Below are 18,395 nucleotides of genomic sequence, written 5' to 3' on the forward strand. Positions count from 1 at the left end.
TTAGCCAACCTGGAATTGCCTTCATTTATTTTATTATCAAACCTGCTCCTTGTTGAAAACTATAGTCTTTAAGCTGCTGGGAAAAATCTGAGGAGGATATAGTAGTCTTTCCTATGGGCAGTTCTGCTAAATGCAAGGCATTACTTTTGAAAGAATTTAAGGGCTTTTTTCCTAATGCAAGTTACGTTTGGGGATTTTTTTTTTTTTTTTTTAAATTTCTGGGTTTTTTTCATGCAGGTGGATGTTCCCAAGGCCTTGATTATTGTCGCGGTTCAGTGTGGCTGTGATGGGACATTTCTGCTGACCCAGTCAGGCAAAGTGCTGGCCTGTGGACTCAATGAGTTCAACAAGCTGGGTCTGAATCAGTGCATGTCTGGAATCATCAACCATGAAGTGAGTACTCTCTTTGGTGCCCTAACGATGCTATCAGAACTTCTCTTAGGTTGGAATTTCTTTGGGAATGCTATTGGTTAGTGACCATGGAATTTTACCTAGGATAAAGTATTTCACAAACTTTATTATGTTCAGCAAAAGAAGCCAGCCACGCAAGAGTACACACTATATGATTCCAGTTATATGGAGTTTATGATGGCAGAAGTCAAAGTAGTGGTTACTTCTGGAAAAAGGGATATAGTTATTAATGGAATGGATCCTAGGGTCATGGAAATGGTTTCTGTTTTGATCTGAGTGGTTTTACATTTATAGGATACAGAAAAATTTTTCAATCTGTACAATATTTTATAGTGTATTATGCCTCAATAAATAAATTGGTTACAAAGAATCAGGTGATGGATCAGGTTCTACCCTATCACTGAAATAGGTACAAGAAAATTAACATGAAAAGAAACATTTTCATGTACCACCTCCCTGGAGAGTTTTCAAGATCTATTGCTCCCAAATCACTGATCCTGTGCGGGCTTTGTAGACTTAGTACATGTAATTACCATTCACTTCCTTGAAGAATGTCATGAAATTCACTGCTGATATTAAGTCTTCATTTTCTCTGTGTTAATATGATGAGTTTTTATCATGTTCTAAAGAGCCAGCTTAAGAGACAAAAGTTTCCAAGGGCACCTCGCTGGCTCAGTTGGTGGAGCATGTGACTCCGTATCTCAGGGTCATGAGTTCAAACCCCACATTGGGCATTTTGCCGATTTAAAATTTAAAAAGAGAGACAAAAATTTCCTGACTCCGTGAATAAGAATCTTCAAGTGGGGTGCCTGGGTGGCTCAGTTGTTAAGTGTCTGACTATTGGTTTTGGCTTAGGTCATGATCTCAGGGTCCTGAGATTGAGCCCCGAGTTGGGCTTTGTGCTCTGCGTGGAGTCTGCTTGTCCCTCACCCTCTGTTCCTTCTCCCACTCTGTCTGTCTTCTCTCTGTATTTCTTTCTCTCATAAATAAAATCTTTAAAAAGAAAAAAAAAGAAGAAGAAGAATTTTTAAGCAATCTCTGAAGTAATGATTCTCAACTGGGAGATTACAAATTTGGGGCAAGTCTGGGAAGTATGTCTACATAGTTTGAAAAGGCATATTTAGAAATATCATTGCTTGATTTGGGTTTTTATTGTAACGTTGGATTTGTTGTGAAATTTTAAACTTACATGAGGGGAATATTTTAATGCTAATCTAAAGGGAACATGGGGGCACCTGGATGGATCAGTTGGTTAAGCGACTGCCTTCAGCTTGGGTCATAATCCCAGGGTCCTGGGATTGAATTGTGCATCGGGCTCCCTGCTCACTGGGGAGCCTGCTTCCCCTTCTCCTTCTGCCTGCCGCTCTGCCTACTTGTGCTCCCTCTCTCCCTATCAAATAAATAAATAAACAAATAAAATAAAGGGAACATGGGCTTTAACATGTTGAGAACACTGCCTTGTAGATGAAATTAAATCATAGTAAACTGGATGGATTATGGGCTGGACAGAGTCCTCAAGATTTTAGTTCTTTGCCCTGCCTTTGTTAGATATGCAGAGTCTCTAACCAAGAAAAATGTCAATGGCTCTATCCTCATGTAGATACTATCTGTGGTATAGAGTTCATGTTTTGTATACTTTTAGATTAGGTATCTAAAAACTTCTATTGTCAGAAAGTCTTGCCTCATACACTAATTAAATTCTCTGATTACATAGAGCTGATTTTGTCTTGTGTTCTATTGGACGTAAAGCTATGTGGCACTTTCTTCTTAATAACAAATTTGCTTAAAAGCCCTTTTGGTTACCATGACAACATTTCTCAGCCTACTAGCCCCTCATTTTTACCTTTGAGTCTTTGCTTTGTGTTTTACCTTGTTTCAGGCATACCATGAAGTTCCCTACACAACCTCCTTTACCTTGGCCAAACAGCTGTCCTTTTATAAGATCCGTACAATTGCCCCAGGCAAGACTCACACAGCTGCTATTGATGGTGAGTTGATTGTAACTTTATACACAGGCTTCAGTAGCTCATGCTCTTTATTTTCTCGAGTGTTAGCTCTTCATTTTTTTTTAAGATTCTGTTTTTTAAAAAGTAGTCTCCATATCTGATGTGGGGCTCGAACCCACATCTCTGAGATCAAGAGTTGCACGCTCCACTGACTGAACTAGCCAGGTGTCCCAAGTATTAGCTTTTCTTACTTAATATTAACATTCTCCTGCGTCCCCCTTCCCCCACATCCAGTATTATCTCATTAACAAATTAGGCATGCAAGTAAATGTGTTTTTTTGGTAATCATTATAAATGTAGTCACTACATCCCTTAATGAGAATGCCACGCCTATAATTCTAGACCAGTACTGCCTTTAATTAGTACCACTTAGGAGTTTGCTAAGTTAGGTCGTACCCATTTTCCACTTTTAAAATACAGTATCAGGGTTGCCTGAGTGGCTCAGTCAGTAAGCGTCTGCCTTCAGCTCAGGTCATGATCCCAGGGTCTTGGGATCAAGTCCCACATCGGGCTCCTTGCTCAGTGGGGAGCCTGCTTCTTCTTCTGCCTGCTTCTCCCCCTGCTTGTTCTCTTTCTCTCTGACAAATAAATAAAATATTTTAAAAAATAAAATACCAGAAAATTGATATCGAGTCACTTCCTGGGTCAAATTGGTCATAGATTTTATACCCTAGCTGCCATAGGTGCAAGATTGTGAGGCTAGCTTTCTGTTTGTGTACCTTTAATAACCAGAAGCTAGTCCACGGAACTGTACATTGGCTACATTTTCCCTCTGTTCGGTGCCCCATTTGTGCCTGTTTATTTGTTTTTAATTCTCTTTCAGAGCGAGGCCGGCTGCTGACCTTTGGCTGCAACAAGTGTGGACAGCTGGGCGTTGGGAATTACAAGAAGCGTCTAGGAATCAACCTGTTGGGAGGACCCCTGGGTGGGAAGCAAGTGATCAGGGTCTCCTGCGGTGACGAGTTTACTATTGCTGCCACTGATGGTGAGTCTGTACACACCATCTCAAGTTTTCTGGACGATGGCTGTATTTTGATGTTTGACTGGGAAAGAGGTGGACTGGCTGTTTATATAGCTGGATCATACCTTTACTTTTTATTTACATTAAATCAGTATCTAATTGTTATGCATATAGAGCTTCATTAACTTGTCATGTGTTCAATGTAGTGATTGCTTTAACAAAAAAATATTTCTAGATAACGACAAAGTTAATATTCTAAGTCCCTACTTTTTTTTACTTTAATTTTTTTGGTTAAACAGTTTAAGAATTATTAAATATTTCTATATATGCCTGGCCTTGCACCATGTTGGTTTCACAAAGTGTTGGCTGGGTGGTTGGAGAGAAGGACATAATCTGTCCTTGCTCCTTGGCTGGGATCAGCCATACTGCAGTGATGTCCTCAGGGACTGCTAAGGCTTGAAGGGCTGATACTGTGTCTCTTGGCTTCCAGAATTGGAACGGGTGTAACTGAATTTTCTTCTCTTTGCTCTCATTGCTCTTTCTTCTCCAGAGCATCTTCTTGCTCCTTTCACTGCTCTTCTTCTTTACTGCCACTGGAGCTAGCCTTCATTCCTTTTCTTCTCTCCTCTGCTTTTTTTTTGTTCTTTTCTCTTTCTGATATCACCTACTGAACTTTTTTTTTTTAAGATCTTGTTTATTGAGAGAGAGAGCAAGAGAACATAAGCAGGGGGAGTGGCAGAGGGAGAGGGAGAAGCTGACTGAGCAGACTGATGTGGGGCTCGCTCTCAGGACCCTGGGATCATGACCTAAGCCGAAGGCAAATGCTTAACTGACTGAGCCACTTGGGCACCCCTCCCCTCTTTCTGAACTTTTATGATTATTGTAGCCATTTCTTTTTTGTGACTGGTGAACAACAAATCACATTGCATCTTCTTGTCTTTTGACTCATTTCAGTTCTTTTTGTTGCTCACCATCTAAGGTATCTTTGTTTCCTGTTGGTCTGTGCCTGTTACATACACATGAGGGATCCAGGGACAGTGTCAGACAAGTGATCTATTACCAGATTTAATTAAATCAGCCAGCTTTTGGGGTGGCATGTAAACCCTTCCCACTTGTCCCAAAATAAGGTCTGACTGAAATGGAAATAAATTTAATGGAGGTAAATGGAAATGTTACCTAGAAAGACAGTAAGGATGTCACTGAGGATTAAGTAAGTGCTGCAAGTCCAGTAGCACTTCCTGGCAGGGCCTCGAGGAGGTGATGTTTCTTCAGTACATCTCTGTCCTTCAAAAGGTCAACTTCAGAATGAGAAATGTAGAATTGGATTCCATGGTTGGGCATATTACCTCCTAATAAATGTTTCTCTACTCTGAATTTACTCTATCATATTATTCACATAGTCAACATAAACCTAGTGCTTACCATGCTCCAGGTCCTCTTTTAGGCTCTGGGAATATAAATGGGAGTCTCAGAAAGCACCTAATCCTTAAGGAGCTGATAGTCTAGTAGGGTAGGGGAGAGGTTCATATAAACAGACGAGTATAGGCAGATAGATCAGGCCCCATTGATATCAGTATCCGATCCCTCTAAACCCTAGAATACCCAGGACTCAATCCTTCTATCTCTCTACTGTTTCCCTTACGTGAGTATTACCTTAAGTTCCCCCTGTTCACTGATAGCTTCATATCACCACCCTGAACACCAGGTTCAGTTACTCATCAGCCCCTGGACTTAGACGTAGGATGGCGTAAGAGCTCAGCTTTCCCAGGTCAGTCCTCATCCATGCCTATTGTCTAGGCTTAATCATTAATAGTACCGCTTTTCATTACAAAGTGTTCTGATTGGGCACCCGGGTGGTTCAGTGGGTTAAAGCCTCTACCTTTGGCTCAGGTCATGATCTTAGGGTCCTTGGATCAAGCCCCTCGTCGGGCTCTCTGCTCAGCGGGGAGCCTGCTTCCCTCCCTCTCCCTCTGCCTGCTTCTCTGCCTACTTGTGATCTCTGTCTGTCAAATAAATTAAAAAAAAAAAAAAGTGTTCTGATTTGAAAAAAAAAAGTGTTCTGATTTGGTAAAAAGTTACAGGCATCTCAGACAAACTTACTATAGTCAAAATCAGACTTTTGATTTTTCTGCCCAAATCTGTTCCTTCAACAGCTTTCCTGTGTCACTAAATGGCAGCTTCATTCTATACCCTACATCCCATCCATCAGCAAACCCTCCTGATTGTCTTCATAATATATCTGACCCATTTCCCACCTTCTTCACTACTGGAACGGGTCTTCTGCTACCACCGTTGGTCCCCCACAATTGATCCTCCTCATGGTAGCTGATGGGTCCTTTTAAGTACCTAAATACTACTCCTCAGAATTTTTTTTTTAACTGTATTTATTTATTGGAGAAAGAGTGAGTGCATGCGTGCAAGAAAGGAGTGTATAAGCGGGGGAGGGGCAGAGGAAGAGGGAGAGAATCTGAAGTAGACTCCACACTAAGTGCACACAGCCTGACGCAGGACTTGATCTCATGATCCAAAACCAAGAGTCAGATGCTTAACTGACTGAGCCACGCAGGGGCCCCCTACTCCTCAGAACTTCTAATGGATTCCTATCTCAGTCAGTAAAAACCAAAGTCATTACAGTGGGCTGCATGGCCCTTCATGACCAGGACCCCATCTACCTCCTGACCCCTTCTCTGTCCACTGTATTCTCCTTTATTTTGCCCCCACTGCAGGGGTCTTCATAGTCCTTGTTCATGATACTCATGTTACCCACATAGGACCTCTGCACTTGCTGTTTTCTCTGCCTGGAAAACTCTTCCCCTAGGTATCCATGTGCTCTTTCTCGCTTCATCCGGTCCCTGCACAAGTGTAGGCAAGTACTGCTCTGACGACCCTGTCTAAAATAATGAACCCACTATCACTCTTCATTTCCACTTCTCTTTACCATTTAATTTCCTCCATAACTTTGTAACTCCCGGAGGCATTAGATAGTTGATTGATCAGTGTCCTCTGACTAAAATGTCAGTTCCACAAGGGTAGTGACTTCGTTTTGTTTACTGCTTTATTCCTGTACCTCCAGCGGTGCATGTCCTGAAGTAGATGCCCAGATACTTACTCATATCTCAATGAACGACCAAAAAAAGTTGTTGAATGAGTGGATGGGTGGACGGATGGATGGATGGCAGTACGTAGGAGAAGTGGTCATTTTTACCAGGTTGGCATCAGAAATTGTTCAGGTTTCTTTAGGGAAATAAACAGCTTTCCCTTGTTTAGTACATAATGGAAAATCTTTCTAACTCTGGGGCATAAAGATGGGGAACCCAAAGAGTAGGGAAATTAGTTTTCCATTAAACTATCTGCCGTTTGATTTTTTTTTTTTCTCCTAGATAATCACATTTTTGCCTGGGGCAATGGTGGTAATGGTCGCCTGGCAATGACCCCCACAGAAAGACCGCATGGCTCTGATATCTGCACCTCATGGCCTCGGCCTATTTTTGGATCTCTGCATCACGTCCCAGACCTTTCTTGCCGTGGCTGGCACACCATTCTCATCGTTGGTAAGGGTTTCATACGTGAGGCTTGGGGTGGATTTGGCAGAGGGTAGACTCACACCTAAGATTCTGGTAGTCACATTCTTAGAAACAGAAATGTCCTGAAGAAAAGAGGCTGTTCCTGTCAGTCTTACAACAGTGACAACATACCTAGTGGTCCTGAGCTTTGTCGCTTGCCACCTTCTGACCGTTTTTTAACATGACAACCTTGGGCTCTGCCTCCTTTGCTATATGGAATTGTTTTCTCTAGTTGTCCACTAATTAATTGGTTGTCTGTGTTCATATTGAGAAACATGAGTGAGAAACATGCAAGATACCTTTAAAAAGAAATGAAATCGTAACTCTTTCCTGCATAAAGAAGACTCTGTTACGGACTAAATGATGAAAGCCTGTGCGAGGGTCTCCAAGTCCCTTCTTTCAGATCAGTGCTTCACAACCTTCGCTGCACATTAAAATGACCTAGGGAGCTTCCAGAAATCCACTGCCCTGACCAATTAAATCAGAATCTCTGGGGTGGGACCTAGGTGTTGTTTCTATTTAAAGTGTCTCAAGTAATTCCAGAGAACAGTTAAAGTGGAGAATTGCTGTTCTACATAGTGCATACAGTTAGAGCAGCTAGTGGCTCTATACTTTATATAAGTATAAAGTATACTTTAAATAAGTAATTATAAAGTTACCTGCCGTGAGGGATAGCTCTTATCTTGCAGATGAACTCCCTGTTCTAGTCTTCTCACTATTCATGCCTCTAGCTCTTTACAGTGCTTACCTACCGAATATTTTTCCTCAGAGAAAGTATTGAATTCTAAGACCATCCGGTCCAACAGCAGCGGCTTATCGATCAGAACCGGTAAGTAGCAATGTCTCGGCACCAGCGCTTTTTCTGCACTGTGGGTCTTTGGGTTGGATTCCATGTAGTCTCCAAAAAAGGGAAATAGGAAATATCTTTGGGAAATGAGAAATACGGTGATCAGGAGAGAGGATCATATTTTGGTGGATTTCACAATAAGTTACGACTTTTATTACATTGTGGTCAGAGGGAGAGTACATCTTTGCCAACCAGGCATATGGAAGTAATTAAGTGGCTTGCCCAATACTGTAACGTGGCTTATGTATTGTTCCTTTCCTTACCATGCTAAGGGCTGTGGGTTCTATCTGCTCCTTACTTCTACCATATTCATGGGGTTATTCCAGTCTCTAGAAATAGTCCTTCAAAACGCGCTCAGAATTAAAAGTTGGCTCAACTGCCAGTGTGGTTAGGAAACTCAGCCCAAAACTCTCTGATAGTTTTCCTTTGGCTGCTTTCTGTATGGTTCTCTGTTATTTGGGACTATGCCAGAAAACTAAATTTATGTTCCTTTTTGGTTTTCCATTTGCTCTAAAATACCTGTACTCTTTGGTATCTCAGAACCTGGGATTCTGATAGTTTGTAGAATCAAAGCAGATAAAGACCCCGAATAAAAGCAGATTAATTCTCGAAAAAGAAAGTTGGGTGTCTGATCTGGACTTGTACTCTACTTACACACACATACATCATACCTTTAATTAGTTTCCTTTAGTAATCTCTTGCTCAGCATTTATCTGTGCATGTTAGTATCTGTCACAAATGATACATCTTTTTGCTAAATGCAGCTATTCTTTTACAGCTTTGTTTTGGTGGAACAGTATTTAATGGAAAAAATAAGATTAAAAGCACATATCCATTGGCTGGAAAATGTAAACTCCATAAGGGCAGGGATTTTGTCTTTTTTATTCATCAGTTTTATCTACGTTGCCTTGAAGAGTGCCCGGCAAACGGTGAATGTTCAGTATATATCTGTTGGTTGAGTATGTTCAGTCGTCCAGTGGAACCTTATAGAAGGGTAGAAGTGAACATCTACAAATCGTTCCAGGATGTGAAATGTCAAAAGCAAGTTGCAGCAGACTATGTGCCTTTTTATATAAAGTTCAGAAACAGCCCAAATTAATTGCTTAAGGATACATAAATATGTGATGGCTTTTTCTTTTTTTTTTTTTAAGAAGAAATGATAAGTACAGAATTAAATCAGTAGTTAGGTCTAGGTAGGAGGCCAGAGAAGGAAGGCGTTCACAAGGCAGATGCGATACAGGTAATATTTTAGTTCTGCACTGTCCCATAAATCTTTCTGCGGCAGTCGAGATATTCTGTACGCTCTCCAACACTTGAAAAGTAGCTACTGAAGGAACTGAACTTTTTATTTTATTTAAATTTAAATTTCCATATAAGGCTTGTGACTACCATATTGAAAAGTACAATTCTAGTTCTTCTAGTGCTAGATTGATGTTTTTATTTTGTTAGATAGCAAAACTTAAATATATGTTAAAAGTAGTCTTATGTATATTTCAAAGGTAACCAGATTTTTAAAAGCCATTTAAAACAAACAAGCCTCAGCTTTTGTTGGCATCTGTGGTTCTGCTGCTTCAGCAGGATCAGTGTGGCTGTTAATCTGTGAGCCACTAGAGCTGGGGATCAGGAGCAGTCCTTTACGTTTAACTTGAGCATATACCGGGCAATTTTTTTTTTTAGCTTTGGTAACTTTACTTTCTTTGGCCCATGTTTTATATGTGTGTGTGTATGTATGTATGTATATATATATATATATATATATACACACACACACATATATATGGCCCATATTTTGTTTCATTTTCTTTTTTTTAATATTTTATTTATTTATTTGATAGAGAGAGATATCACAGGTAGGCAGAGAGGCAGGCAGAGAGAGAAGGAAGAAGCAGGCTCCCTGCTGAGCAGAGAGCCCAATGCGGGGCTCGATCCCAGGACCCTGAGATCATGACCTGAGCGGAAGGCAGAGGCTTTAACCCACTGAGCCACATGGGCGCCCCTTGTTTCATTTTCTGACAACACATCAGCTGGTCTTCATTTCATGACGGTAACTTGGAATATGCGGCATGATATGAAAGAACCAGCCATAGTTTAAAAATTCTTACAAGTAGTTATCAAAGAACTTAATGAATTGAATGGTTAAAGACTTCTCCAGAAAGTTTATCTGGCAGCTTTAAGAGGTATTTGGCTGAAATGTGAAAGAGCTTTGTATTTCTGTGAAACCTTGATAAGCCGCGGTGGAAATGCCGGAGTCTGGATTATCTAGTAAAGCCTGGGTGGTAGACTGAGTGAGCTGTGGTTGGGCAACTGTTCAGTCATGCTTTCAGATTTGGTAATCTGCTGTGAACATAGACATAAGTAACTTTGGGATGTAGAAGTGAATTATCATTTTGAAGATACTGATAATACCTTGTGTAAAAGCTAAAAATTTAGCCCCAGATATCTGACTTAAACTGTTGCTGTTACTTCATGATGTGACTCTAGGAAGCTCTCCAGGGGTCACCAGGGCTGGAAGATTGTAAATCTTTCTTGCTGCATAGCAAGGTTCTCTCTCTGTGCTGTGTATCTGTTAGTGGTTCAGAGCTCTAGCCCAGGAGGCGGCGGCGGTGGGGGAGAAGAGGAGGACAGTCAGCAGGAATCTGAAACTCCTGATCCGAGTGGAGGTTTCCGAGGAACAATGGAAGCAGACCGAGGAATGGAAGGTTTAGTCAGTCCCACGGAGGCCATGGGGATCAGTAGTGGGGCCAGCAGCTCCTGCCCTGGCTGGCTTCGAAAGGTAATTCCTTTGGCAGAGGTTATCTTCAATAAAACATCAGGCCCTTTGCAACAACTTGAAAGGAGCTGTCAGCATCTCTCTGTGTCCCATGCCCTATTCAGGTGTTCTACAGCAGGCATCGAGTTGTCTGATTTCCACCTAGAACAAAGTTACCAAATCTCTAATCCTTTTTTTCTCCCTGACAAGGAGACACACAAAATGTTCTCATATCTGTAGTACTTGACATGAATGTAAGTAAATTAAGAAAACCTTCCTTGAAGGCAGTTTTTGTAATGCATGTATGCAAAGATTAAGCTTAGAGATTTTGTACTGTGATTTGTAGAAGTGAGATTTGGGGTAGTCAGGATGTTTTACAGTAAGATGGGTTATGAGAGTTAAAGTGCAGACAATAAAAATGTTGGAGTATATTTATTTGGATGGAAAGTTGGTTACAATATATGGCTGGGCAGAAAAAGATGGAATACCTTTGCAGTGGGACCCCATTCTCTTGGAAAATATATAATGCGTAGAAGGATGTCTGCTATGAAGACTGAAAACAGTATTGCTCATTTTAATAGTGTTTATCTATGAGTGATGGAATTGCTGGTCCTTTTTCCTGTCTGTATTTTTCTCATTTTCTACAGTGAGCATTTGTACTTTATGAAATTTTAAATTTTTACCAAAAAAAAAAAAAAAAACAAAAACACAAAGAATCTAGAGATTTAAAGCTGCCCTTACAAAACAGCTAAAATCAATAGACAGTTAGGGGTAGGGGTGGAGGAAGCAGCACAACTCTTCTAAGGTTTCAGCCTCAGCCTTGAGCAGCCTGGCCACTGGCCTGTCATCACCTTCCAGCTCCCCAACTCACTGAATAGGCCGTGTGTTGGGGAGATGTGCCACAAACTCCAAACTGCGTTCTTGAGTTTGAGTTTGAATTCGAAGCACTATTACTTATCTGAGGAAGACATGGCCTGCTCTTAACAGGTGCAGTGAGCTGCGTTCGAATCCACAACTGTCATGCTCCCACTAGAGGGTGCTGATGTCACAACAGAGGGAAAGCTGTAGCAAAATGGGAATGAGGGATAAAGAAAATAAACTGCTCAAACAGAACTGATGAGATTCTCTCTCTTATACATAGGAGCTGGAAAATGCAGAATTCATCCCCATGCCTGACAGCCCATCTCCCCTAAGTGCAGCTTTTTCAGAATCTGAGAAAGATACCCTGCCCTATGAAGAGCTACAAGGACTCAAAGTGGCCTCTGAAGCTTCTTTGGAACACAAGCCCCCAGCAGGAGCCTGGGTAACTGAGCTTTTTGCCTCTGAGTCACAACTAAGTAGGCAGAGAGCTCTCCCCACTTCTCCTGGCCTCACCACCTCTAGCTTCCTCGGTGTCCCACTGCCCTGTATCCACTCATTAGACGGTCTGTTAGGTAGTGCTTAAAGTTCTAGGCTTAACTGAGTTTGCCTTGGAAAAAAGTATTGACCCTTTCGCATTCCTGATGGGCTAACAGCTTTCTAACAGAGACTCTTTCTTTCTGCCTCAAGTACCAAAATTAAAGTTGCATAATTCAAATCTAGTTTTTTGTTTTTTTTTTTTAACAATGCTAGTGTGGGTGGGAGGCTCTGAATATGAATAAGAAATAATGCTTGTAGTGCAGTGAGGGAGCTACACATGTGTGCCTAACCTTGGTAGAAATTAAATTGTGGTAAAAGCCTCAGTCAAAGGCAAATCGCAGGGGTCATCAAGCTTTTTCTATAAAGGGCCACATAGTAATTATTAAAGGCTTTTTGGACCATCCAGTCTCTGCTGCAGCTTCTCAGCTCTGACACTGCAGCACAAAAGCAGCCTCAGATAATACATAATGAATGAGCACGATTGTGTTCCAGTAAAACTTCATTTACAGAAACAAATTGGTAGGCCGGATTTGGCCTGCGGGCTATCATTTGCTGACCCTTCCTATAAACAAAGTACAGTAGAAGGGGAGAAATCCAGACTAGAAAAGATGTAACAAAACCTTTGAAACTTCCAAGTGAACGTTTAATTCGTCAGTTAGCGTTCTTGAATTATTTGGCAGTCCTGTTTACCGAATACCTCTCCGCTGTCTCCTGAAGTGTGGTTCACTACATTTTATGGATATTGACCCTTTGGATCACAGTATTCTGTGATCAGAAAGACTCATTCCAAACCGAATCAGGCCTCCCCCACTTCAGCACTTTCAATGAGAGATCAGTGCACTTTAAATTTTGTGGAATTCTTCAAAACAGACCAATGTTCTTTTACCTTAGCATAACAGAGCCTGAGGCACTGAGCGTTCTCCTGCCCTGTTCTGTTAGAGCCAGGTGCCGTTGTAATCCCAGCGCTTTCTGCTCCTGTTGCATTACTTTGTGTGTCTGTATGGTTTATCTTGTTACTTTAAAAGTAAAATCTAAGAGCATTTAGGGGAAGATGAGGTTGTGGAGCTGTGGCATCCAGGCGGAACTGCCTATGACCTCTTCCTCCTCTCCTTAGCCACCTCAGCTGAATCCTGCAGCGACATGTGCTGGGAAAGCAGTGCCATTACCTCCTACCTGTGCCTGCAGCACTCTGCAGGGGGAGGTTGAGAGATTGCAGGGGCTGGTGTTAAAGTGTCTGGCTGAGCAACAGAAGCTACAGCAAGAAAACCTCCAGATTTTCACCCAACTACAGAAGCTGAACAAGAAATTAGAAGGAGGGCAGCAGGTGAGAGCATTAAAAGAATAATTCAATTTCTAATTCTGTTTGAAGAATCACAGAAACAAAACACCAGTAGACACTAAAATAGACCTACTCCTTTGCAAGTCCTGTCTTTTGATGGGGTGACTTTTGTAATTCATCCCGGCAGCCTAGGCCTTATTCGGGTGCCTGGGTTAGATCATTGTCATCACCTGACTTCCATTGTTTTTTGTTACCCTGTTTTTTCTTTCAGTTTTTATTATGAAAAACAAATCATTGCAGTTCAGTGAACACTCATATCCACCATCTAGGTTCAACAGTTGTTAACATGTTGTTTGTTTTAAATGTGTGTATATGTGTGTTTAAAATATGTGGGGGTATATATATATTTAAAATATATGTGGGTATATGTGTGTGTGTGTTAGTATTTAGCTAGAGCATTTTCAAATAAAGTATAGAAGTCTTGACATAGGCCCTGTAAATACTTTTCTCACACACACCCAAAAATACGTTCATTCTCCCAGATAAGCACCATAGTATTATCACACATAACAGTTTATGCTAATATTACCTCAGCTTTCATCCAGTGCCCAGTTGATAGTAGAGTTTTCCCAGTTTGCCCACAAAATTGTCCTTTGTAACTGTTTTTTTGTTTTTGTTTTTAAAGATTCCATTTATTTGATAGACAGAGATCACCAGTAAGCAGAGAGGCAGGCAGAGAGAGAGGAGGAAGCAAGCTCCCTGCTGAGCAGAGAGCCCGATGCGGGGCTCAATCCCAGGACCCTGAGACCATGACCTGAACCGAAAGCAGAGGCTTTAGCCCAAACACTGAGCCACCCAGGCGCCCCTATAACTGTTTTTATGAGATCAGAATCCATTCAGGGTCCCTCTACTACATTGTTAGGTCTCTTGTTTCTTTTTACCTAGAATACTTCCCTGTACTACTGTCACCTTTTTTTTTTTCCTTTAAATTTTCATGGCACTGACGAGTTGAAGAAGCAGGTTCGGATGCTTAACAAAATGAGGCACATTCTGGATTTGTCCTCTGTTTTCTCGGGACATTATCTAACTTGTTCTTTTGTCACCCTGTCATTTCTATAAACTGGAAGTTAGACTTAAGGCTTGATTAGATTTAAGTTAAATATTTTTCGTGAAAGTATTTCCCAGGTGTTGCTGTTTACATTGTTGTTTTAGAGAGAGCACAAGCAAAGGGGAGAGGGGCAGAGGGAGACAGGGAGAATCTCAAGCAGACTCCTTGCTGAGCGCAGAGCCCGTGGATGCTATGCTCCATCCTGTGACCCAAGCCAAAATGAAGAATCTCATGCTTAACCAAATGAGCCACCCAGGAGCTCCATGTGTATTGTTTTTAAAAAGCCAGGTATTGCTCTATTTAGAGTGAACCAGGAAGGGAAATAAGGTGCAACCCTTGGCTTTGCCATTTCCTAGTTTTATGTGTCTGGAAGAATTACTTGGTTTCCGTGAGTCCTGGTTTCTCGCCTAAAAGAGGAAAATAATACCATCTGCCTGGTATGGCTGTTTTGAGAATTAAATGAAATCATGTCTGTGAAAGTACTTCGTAAAGTAATATACTCACTTGAGGTAAGCATGGGATGATTGGCAGCTATAGCACACAGGAGGGATGTTTGGCTTAGGGCTGTCTCAGTTTTAAAGTTGAGAGTTCTAGGGCATCTGGGTGGCTCATTTGGTTAAGCGTCTGCCTTCGGCTCAGGTCATAAGTCCCACATCAGGTTCCCTGCTCCGTGGGGAATCTGCTCCTCCCTCTATCTTTCCCCCCTCCTCGTGATCTCTGTCTCTCTCTCAAAAAAATATTTTAAAAATATAATTAATAAAATAGAATTGAGAGTTCTACATTCCAGAACATCTTACAGTCCTGGGCAAACAGTTGGTCATCCTACTTGCAGCAGGTGTGAAAGTGTGGCCTTTATTTAAAGTAGTGTTACTGAAGTATTATCTAAGGTAGTATCAGGAGCTTGTCACACGACCGTGGCTACAGATCCTTAGAGGTCAGTGTTGAAAACCTAGTCCTGAACCGCTGTGACTGGTGGCAGTATCATTAATGTGCGACTGTGTTTTGTTTGGACAGGTGGGGATGCATTCCAAAGGAACTCAGACCGCAAAGGAAGAGATGGAAATGGATCCAAAGCCTGACATAGATTCAGATTCCTGGTGCCTTCTGGGAACAGACTCCTGTCGACCCAGCCTCTAGTCTCCTGAGCCTGTATGGTCTCCAGGAAACTGGGATCCAAAGAACTTCACAGCACACTCACTGAATGCAGAGCGCGCTTTCCTGGCTTTGTTCACTTGCAGACAAGGAGTGCAAGGCGGAGGCTCTGAAGCACTTTCCGCGTACACTTGGAGAGTGGCATTGCCTATTAGATAGGATCTAGGAGTGGTTTTGTTTTGGAGAATGGGGGGCCCCATGGCCCTGGCTTTGTCCTCAGTGGCTGCCATAGCAACAGCAGCTCTGTACCTCATCTGGTGATCCCACCTTCGAAGAGGAGACACAATGCTCACCTTAATTTTGCTGGTAGCAGCTTATATCCCATTTATCATTTCACCAGTACTTGGAAGCTGCCTTGGGAGTTCAGCACCAGGCATTGCACCTCTGGGTGGAGGAGGGAAAAGTGTGAAACTCGAGTGGGCTGGAACCAGGTGGGGCCCACGCAGGCTCATCTGGAGGGTGGTGAAGCGGTCAAGCCCTCTCCGGAGCCCTGAGTCTGGGAAAATATGTTTGCTGGAGTCAATCTTGGGCTTGTTTTCAGAAAGTTCAGTTACTTAGCGCAGCTAAATTGCTTTAGGAGGAAAACTGGGCTTAGATTGCTTTTCCTCTGAGGGTCGATTAAAATGTCTTCAGTGACGAAGAGAGAAAGAAGGCTAGGGTCCTTCCTTGTCACACAGCTGGGGTTGCCGTCTGTGGCCGATGCAGGTAGGATTCCCTGACTTTGGAAGATACCTCTAAAAGGTGAGGTATCTCTTAGAAAATTGAGTCAGTGGGGCAACAGGAATGGCCTTAAGAGAAAACCATGAGGGAGAGAGGTCCTCCATTGGCTGCCTCTACTGGGTATCTTTAGGAAGGTCTAGAGTGCCTCTGCCTTCGTGGCTCTTCAGGTCTTAACCCACTTCCTTTCTGTATGTCTAGTCAGTATTAGTCTCTTTTTGGTGTTTTATGAAGCCATATCAGTGAATCTGTATCATCTTTCCTACTTGAGTGGCCCAAAGCCAGCACCAAAACCTGGTAGTCCCTGAAGCCTAACAGAACAGGCGGAAGCTGCCAAGTGAAAGGAATTTGGCTGAGAGCTCCGTTCTAATCCCATAGTCATTCTGTCCTTACAGTCAAGGAGCAAGCTAGCTTTCCCAAAGAGAGAGTGTCCTCAAAGCTCTTGATGGTTTTCACTGAAGGATGTGAGCTTTGTGTTTTCACCTAGCCTTATAAAATGTTCCTTTAGTATTTTGGGTCATAGGACTTGCCTTGATGAGCCTCCCATCCTTCCTCCTTAGAAACTGCTAAATTAATTTTTGTTTCATTTTCCCCAAACCAAAAAACGAATGTTTGATATCTCCTCAGTATTTTGGAAGGACCTGTGCAATGGAAATTTTGCCATTTCCCTAAAACTGGTGGGATAAAGGCTGATGCTTGGGGAAAACCCCATGGCTGGGGACGGGCAACTCTGTTCAATGGGATCTTCTTTGGTTTGATGTTCCCATTGTTTTCTCAATTCTGGGAAGCCTAGTACAATGGTACTAACGTAATCACTAAAGCCTTTTCTTAAAATAAGGGAAGGGGCCAACCCCAGATTAAAGTTACAAGTTCTGGGGACTTCGGGGTTTGCTGTAAACCCCAACAGTGGGTTTTGGTTCATCATGTAAATGCACCTTTGATTTTTTTTTAAAGGACTGACGGGCTTTTCACGTTCCTGTATCCCTCATACTCACCATCTCAGCAGGCCTGAGAGGCAGGCTCAGTTTGGGTGTTAATCCTGAGTATTGCTTCTGCTGTGAAACTGAGGAACAGGGGCACGTTGCTGAGACGGGGATGGAAGTGAGCATGGAAGGGAGGGAAGAGCCCTGCTCTTGTTCCAGAGGGAGCCATTCTCTAGCAGGGGAACACGCTCATTTTCTCCAACATGTTCCCTCAGGAAGTCTCGTTTGCTGTTGATCTGGCTGAGAATCTGAGTTCTGTGCCTTAGAGACAATTTGCACTTTCCCAAATTGTGCCTGGGACAGCCACATGACTTCTCCCACCAAATAGCTATGCAAACAGAAACCAGTTCAAAGGTGGCAGCCATGCATTAGATAAAAACTGAAAGGTTAGGCAGCAGAGATGCCTTTGAATGGTTTTCTGTAGCTAATTCTCTTGAAGTTTGTCCTGCTTTGCTTCTTTCTGCAGCGCGAGGTGTTTTCAGTTTCCCAGTAGTATTGCTTTTGAATTATCGTATAACCTGAGTTACTCCTCCGCTCTGACATTGTTGCTGAAGAACTAGCTCATTGTTAGCCAGATGTTTGAAAGGTTGAGGGTGGAGTGGTTTGGCATTTCTGTTTTAAATAAACATTTAAACTCTCAATCAGTACTATGCCTGCGCACGGACCTTAGTCACTGGGGATGAAACACCCAGATACTAGGCCTTCGTGAATCTTTGATTCAGTGAGTCTTTCTCTAAATAAATAAAAGACCTTGTAACAGAAACAACACAAGGCACATTTGCACACAGAATCTTTGCTTCTTTTCCAGTTTCTTTTTCTTGCTAACAGAATCATCTCTGCTGCTACAACTTTTTCCCCCCAAACTTGTCAAATACAGTGCTTAAAATGCAGAGGGAGGGGAAAAAATGAGCCACTGGAAGAGGAAGGAGCACTTCTTGTACTAACCTCCTCAGTCATAGTGGGCTTTTTCAAGTGATTATGTGTGTCTATGTTTACAAAACTGTTTTCCCTCTAAGAGGGTGAACACTCTTTGGTCTCCCTGGCATAGCACAGCCAAGTTACCCCTTCTCTTGGCTGAGCATTTCACTGAAGTTTAAAGTTAAAAGCAGCCTTAAACTCACATTTCATTTGACTTGCCATATATTTGGAAACATTCATAACAGAAGGAAGAGCTCTGGAGCAAGGATGTATTATAAATAAATTCTTTCAAATGAGTATCCC

The 18,395-nt window shown here is 42.1% G+C and overlaps 1 protein-coding gene across 1 annotated transcript in view; it reads left to right on the plus strand.

Moving 5' to 3' along the window:
- The window catches only part of NEK9 (NIMA related kinase 9), a 37,442-nt gene extending 19,133 nt beyond the window's left edge, over positions 1–18,309 (plus strand). Inside the window, exons 14-22 of the mRNA XM_046007743.1 lie at positions 238–393; positions 2,291–2,399; positions 3,241–3,402; positions 6,759–6,929; positions 7,711–7,770; positions 10,359–10,561; positions 11,679–11,840; positions 13,050–13,259; positions 15,337–18,309. Coding sequence (XP_045863699.1) covers positions 238–393; positions 2,291–2,399; positions 3,241–3,402; positions 6,759–6,929; positions 7,711–7,770; positions 10,359–10,561; positions 11,679–11,840; positions 13,050–13,259; positions 15,337–15,459 — 1,356 coding nt within the window. The 3' untranslated portion in view covers positions 15,460–18,309. The remainder of the gene's footprint in view (positions 1–237; positions 394–2,290; positions 2,400–3,240; positions 3,403–6,758; positions 6,930–7,710; positions 7,771–10,358; positions 10,562–11,678; positions 11,841–13,049; positions 13,260–15,336) is intronic.
- The last annotated feature ends 86 nt before the right edge of the window (positions 18,310–18,395 follow it).

The sequence above is a fragment of the Meles meles genome, chromosome 6, assembly GCF_922984935.1.
Source record: "Meles meles chromosome 6, mMelMel3.1 paternal haplotype, whole genome shotgun sequence".
Taxonomy (NCBI): Eukaryota; Metazoa; Chordata; class Mammalia; order Carnivora; family Mustelidae; genus Meles; species Meles meles.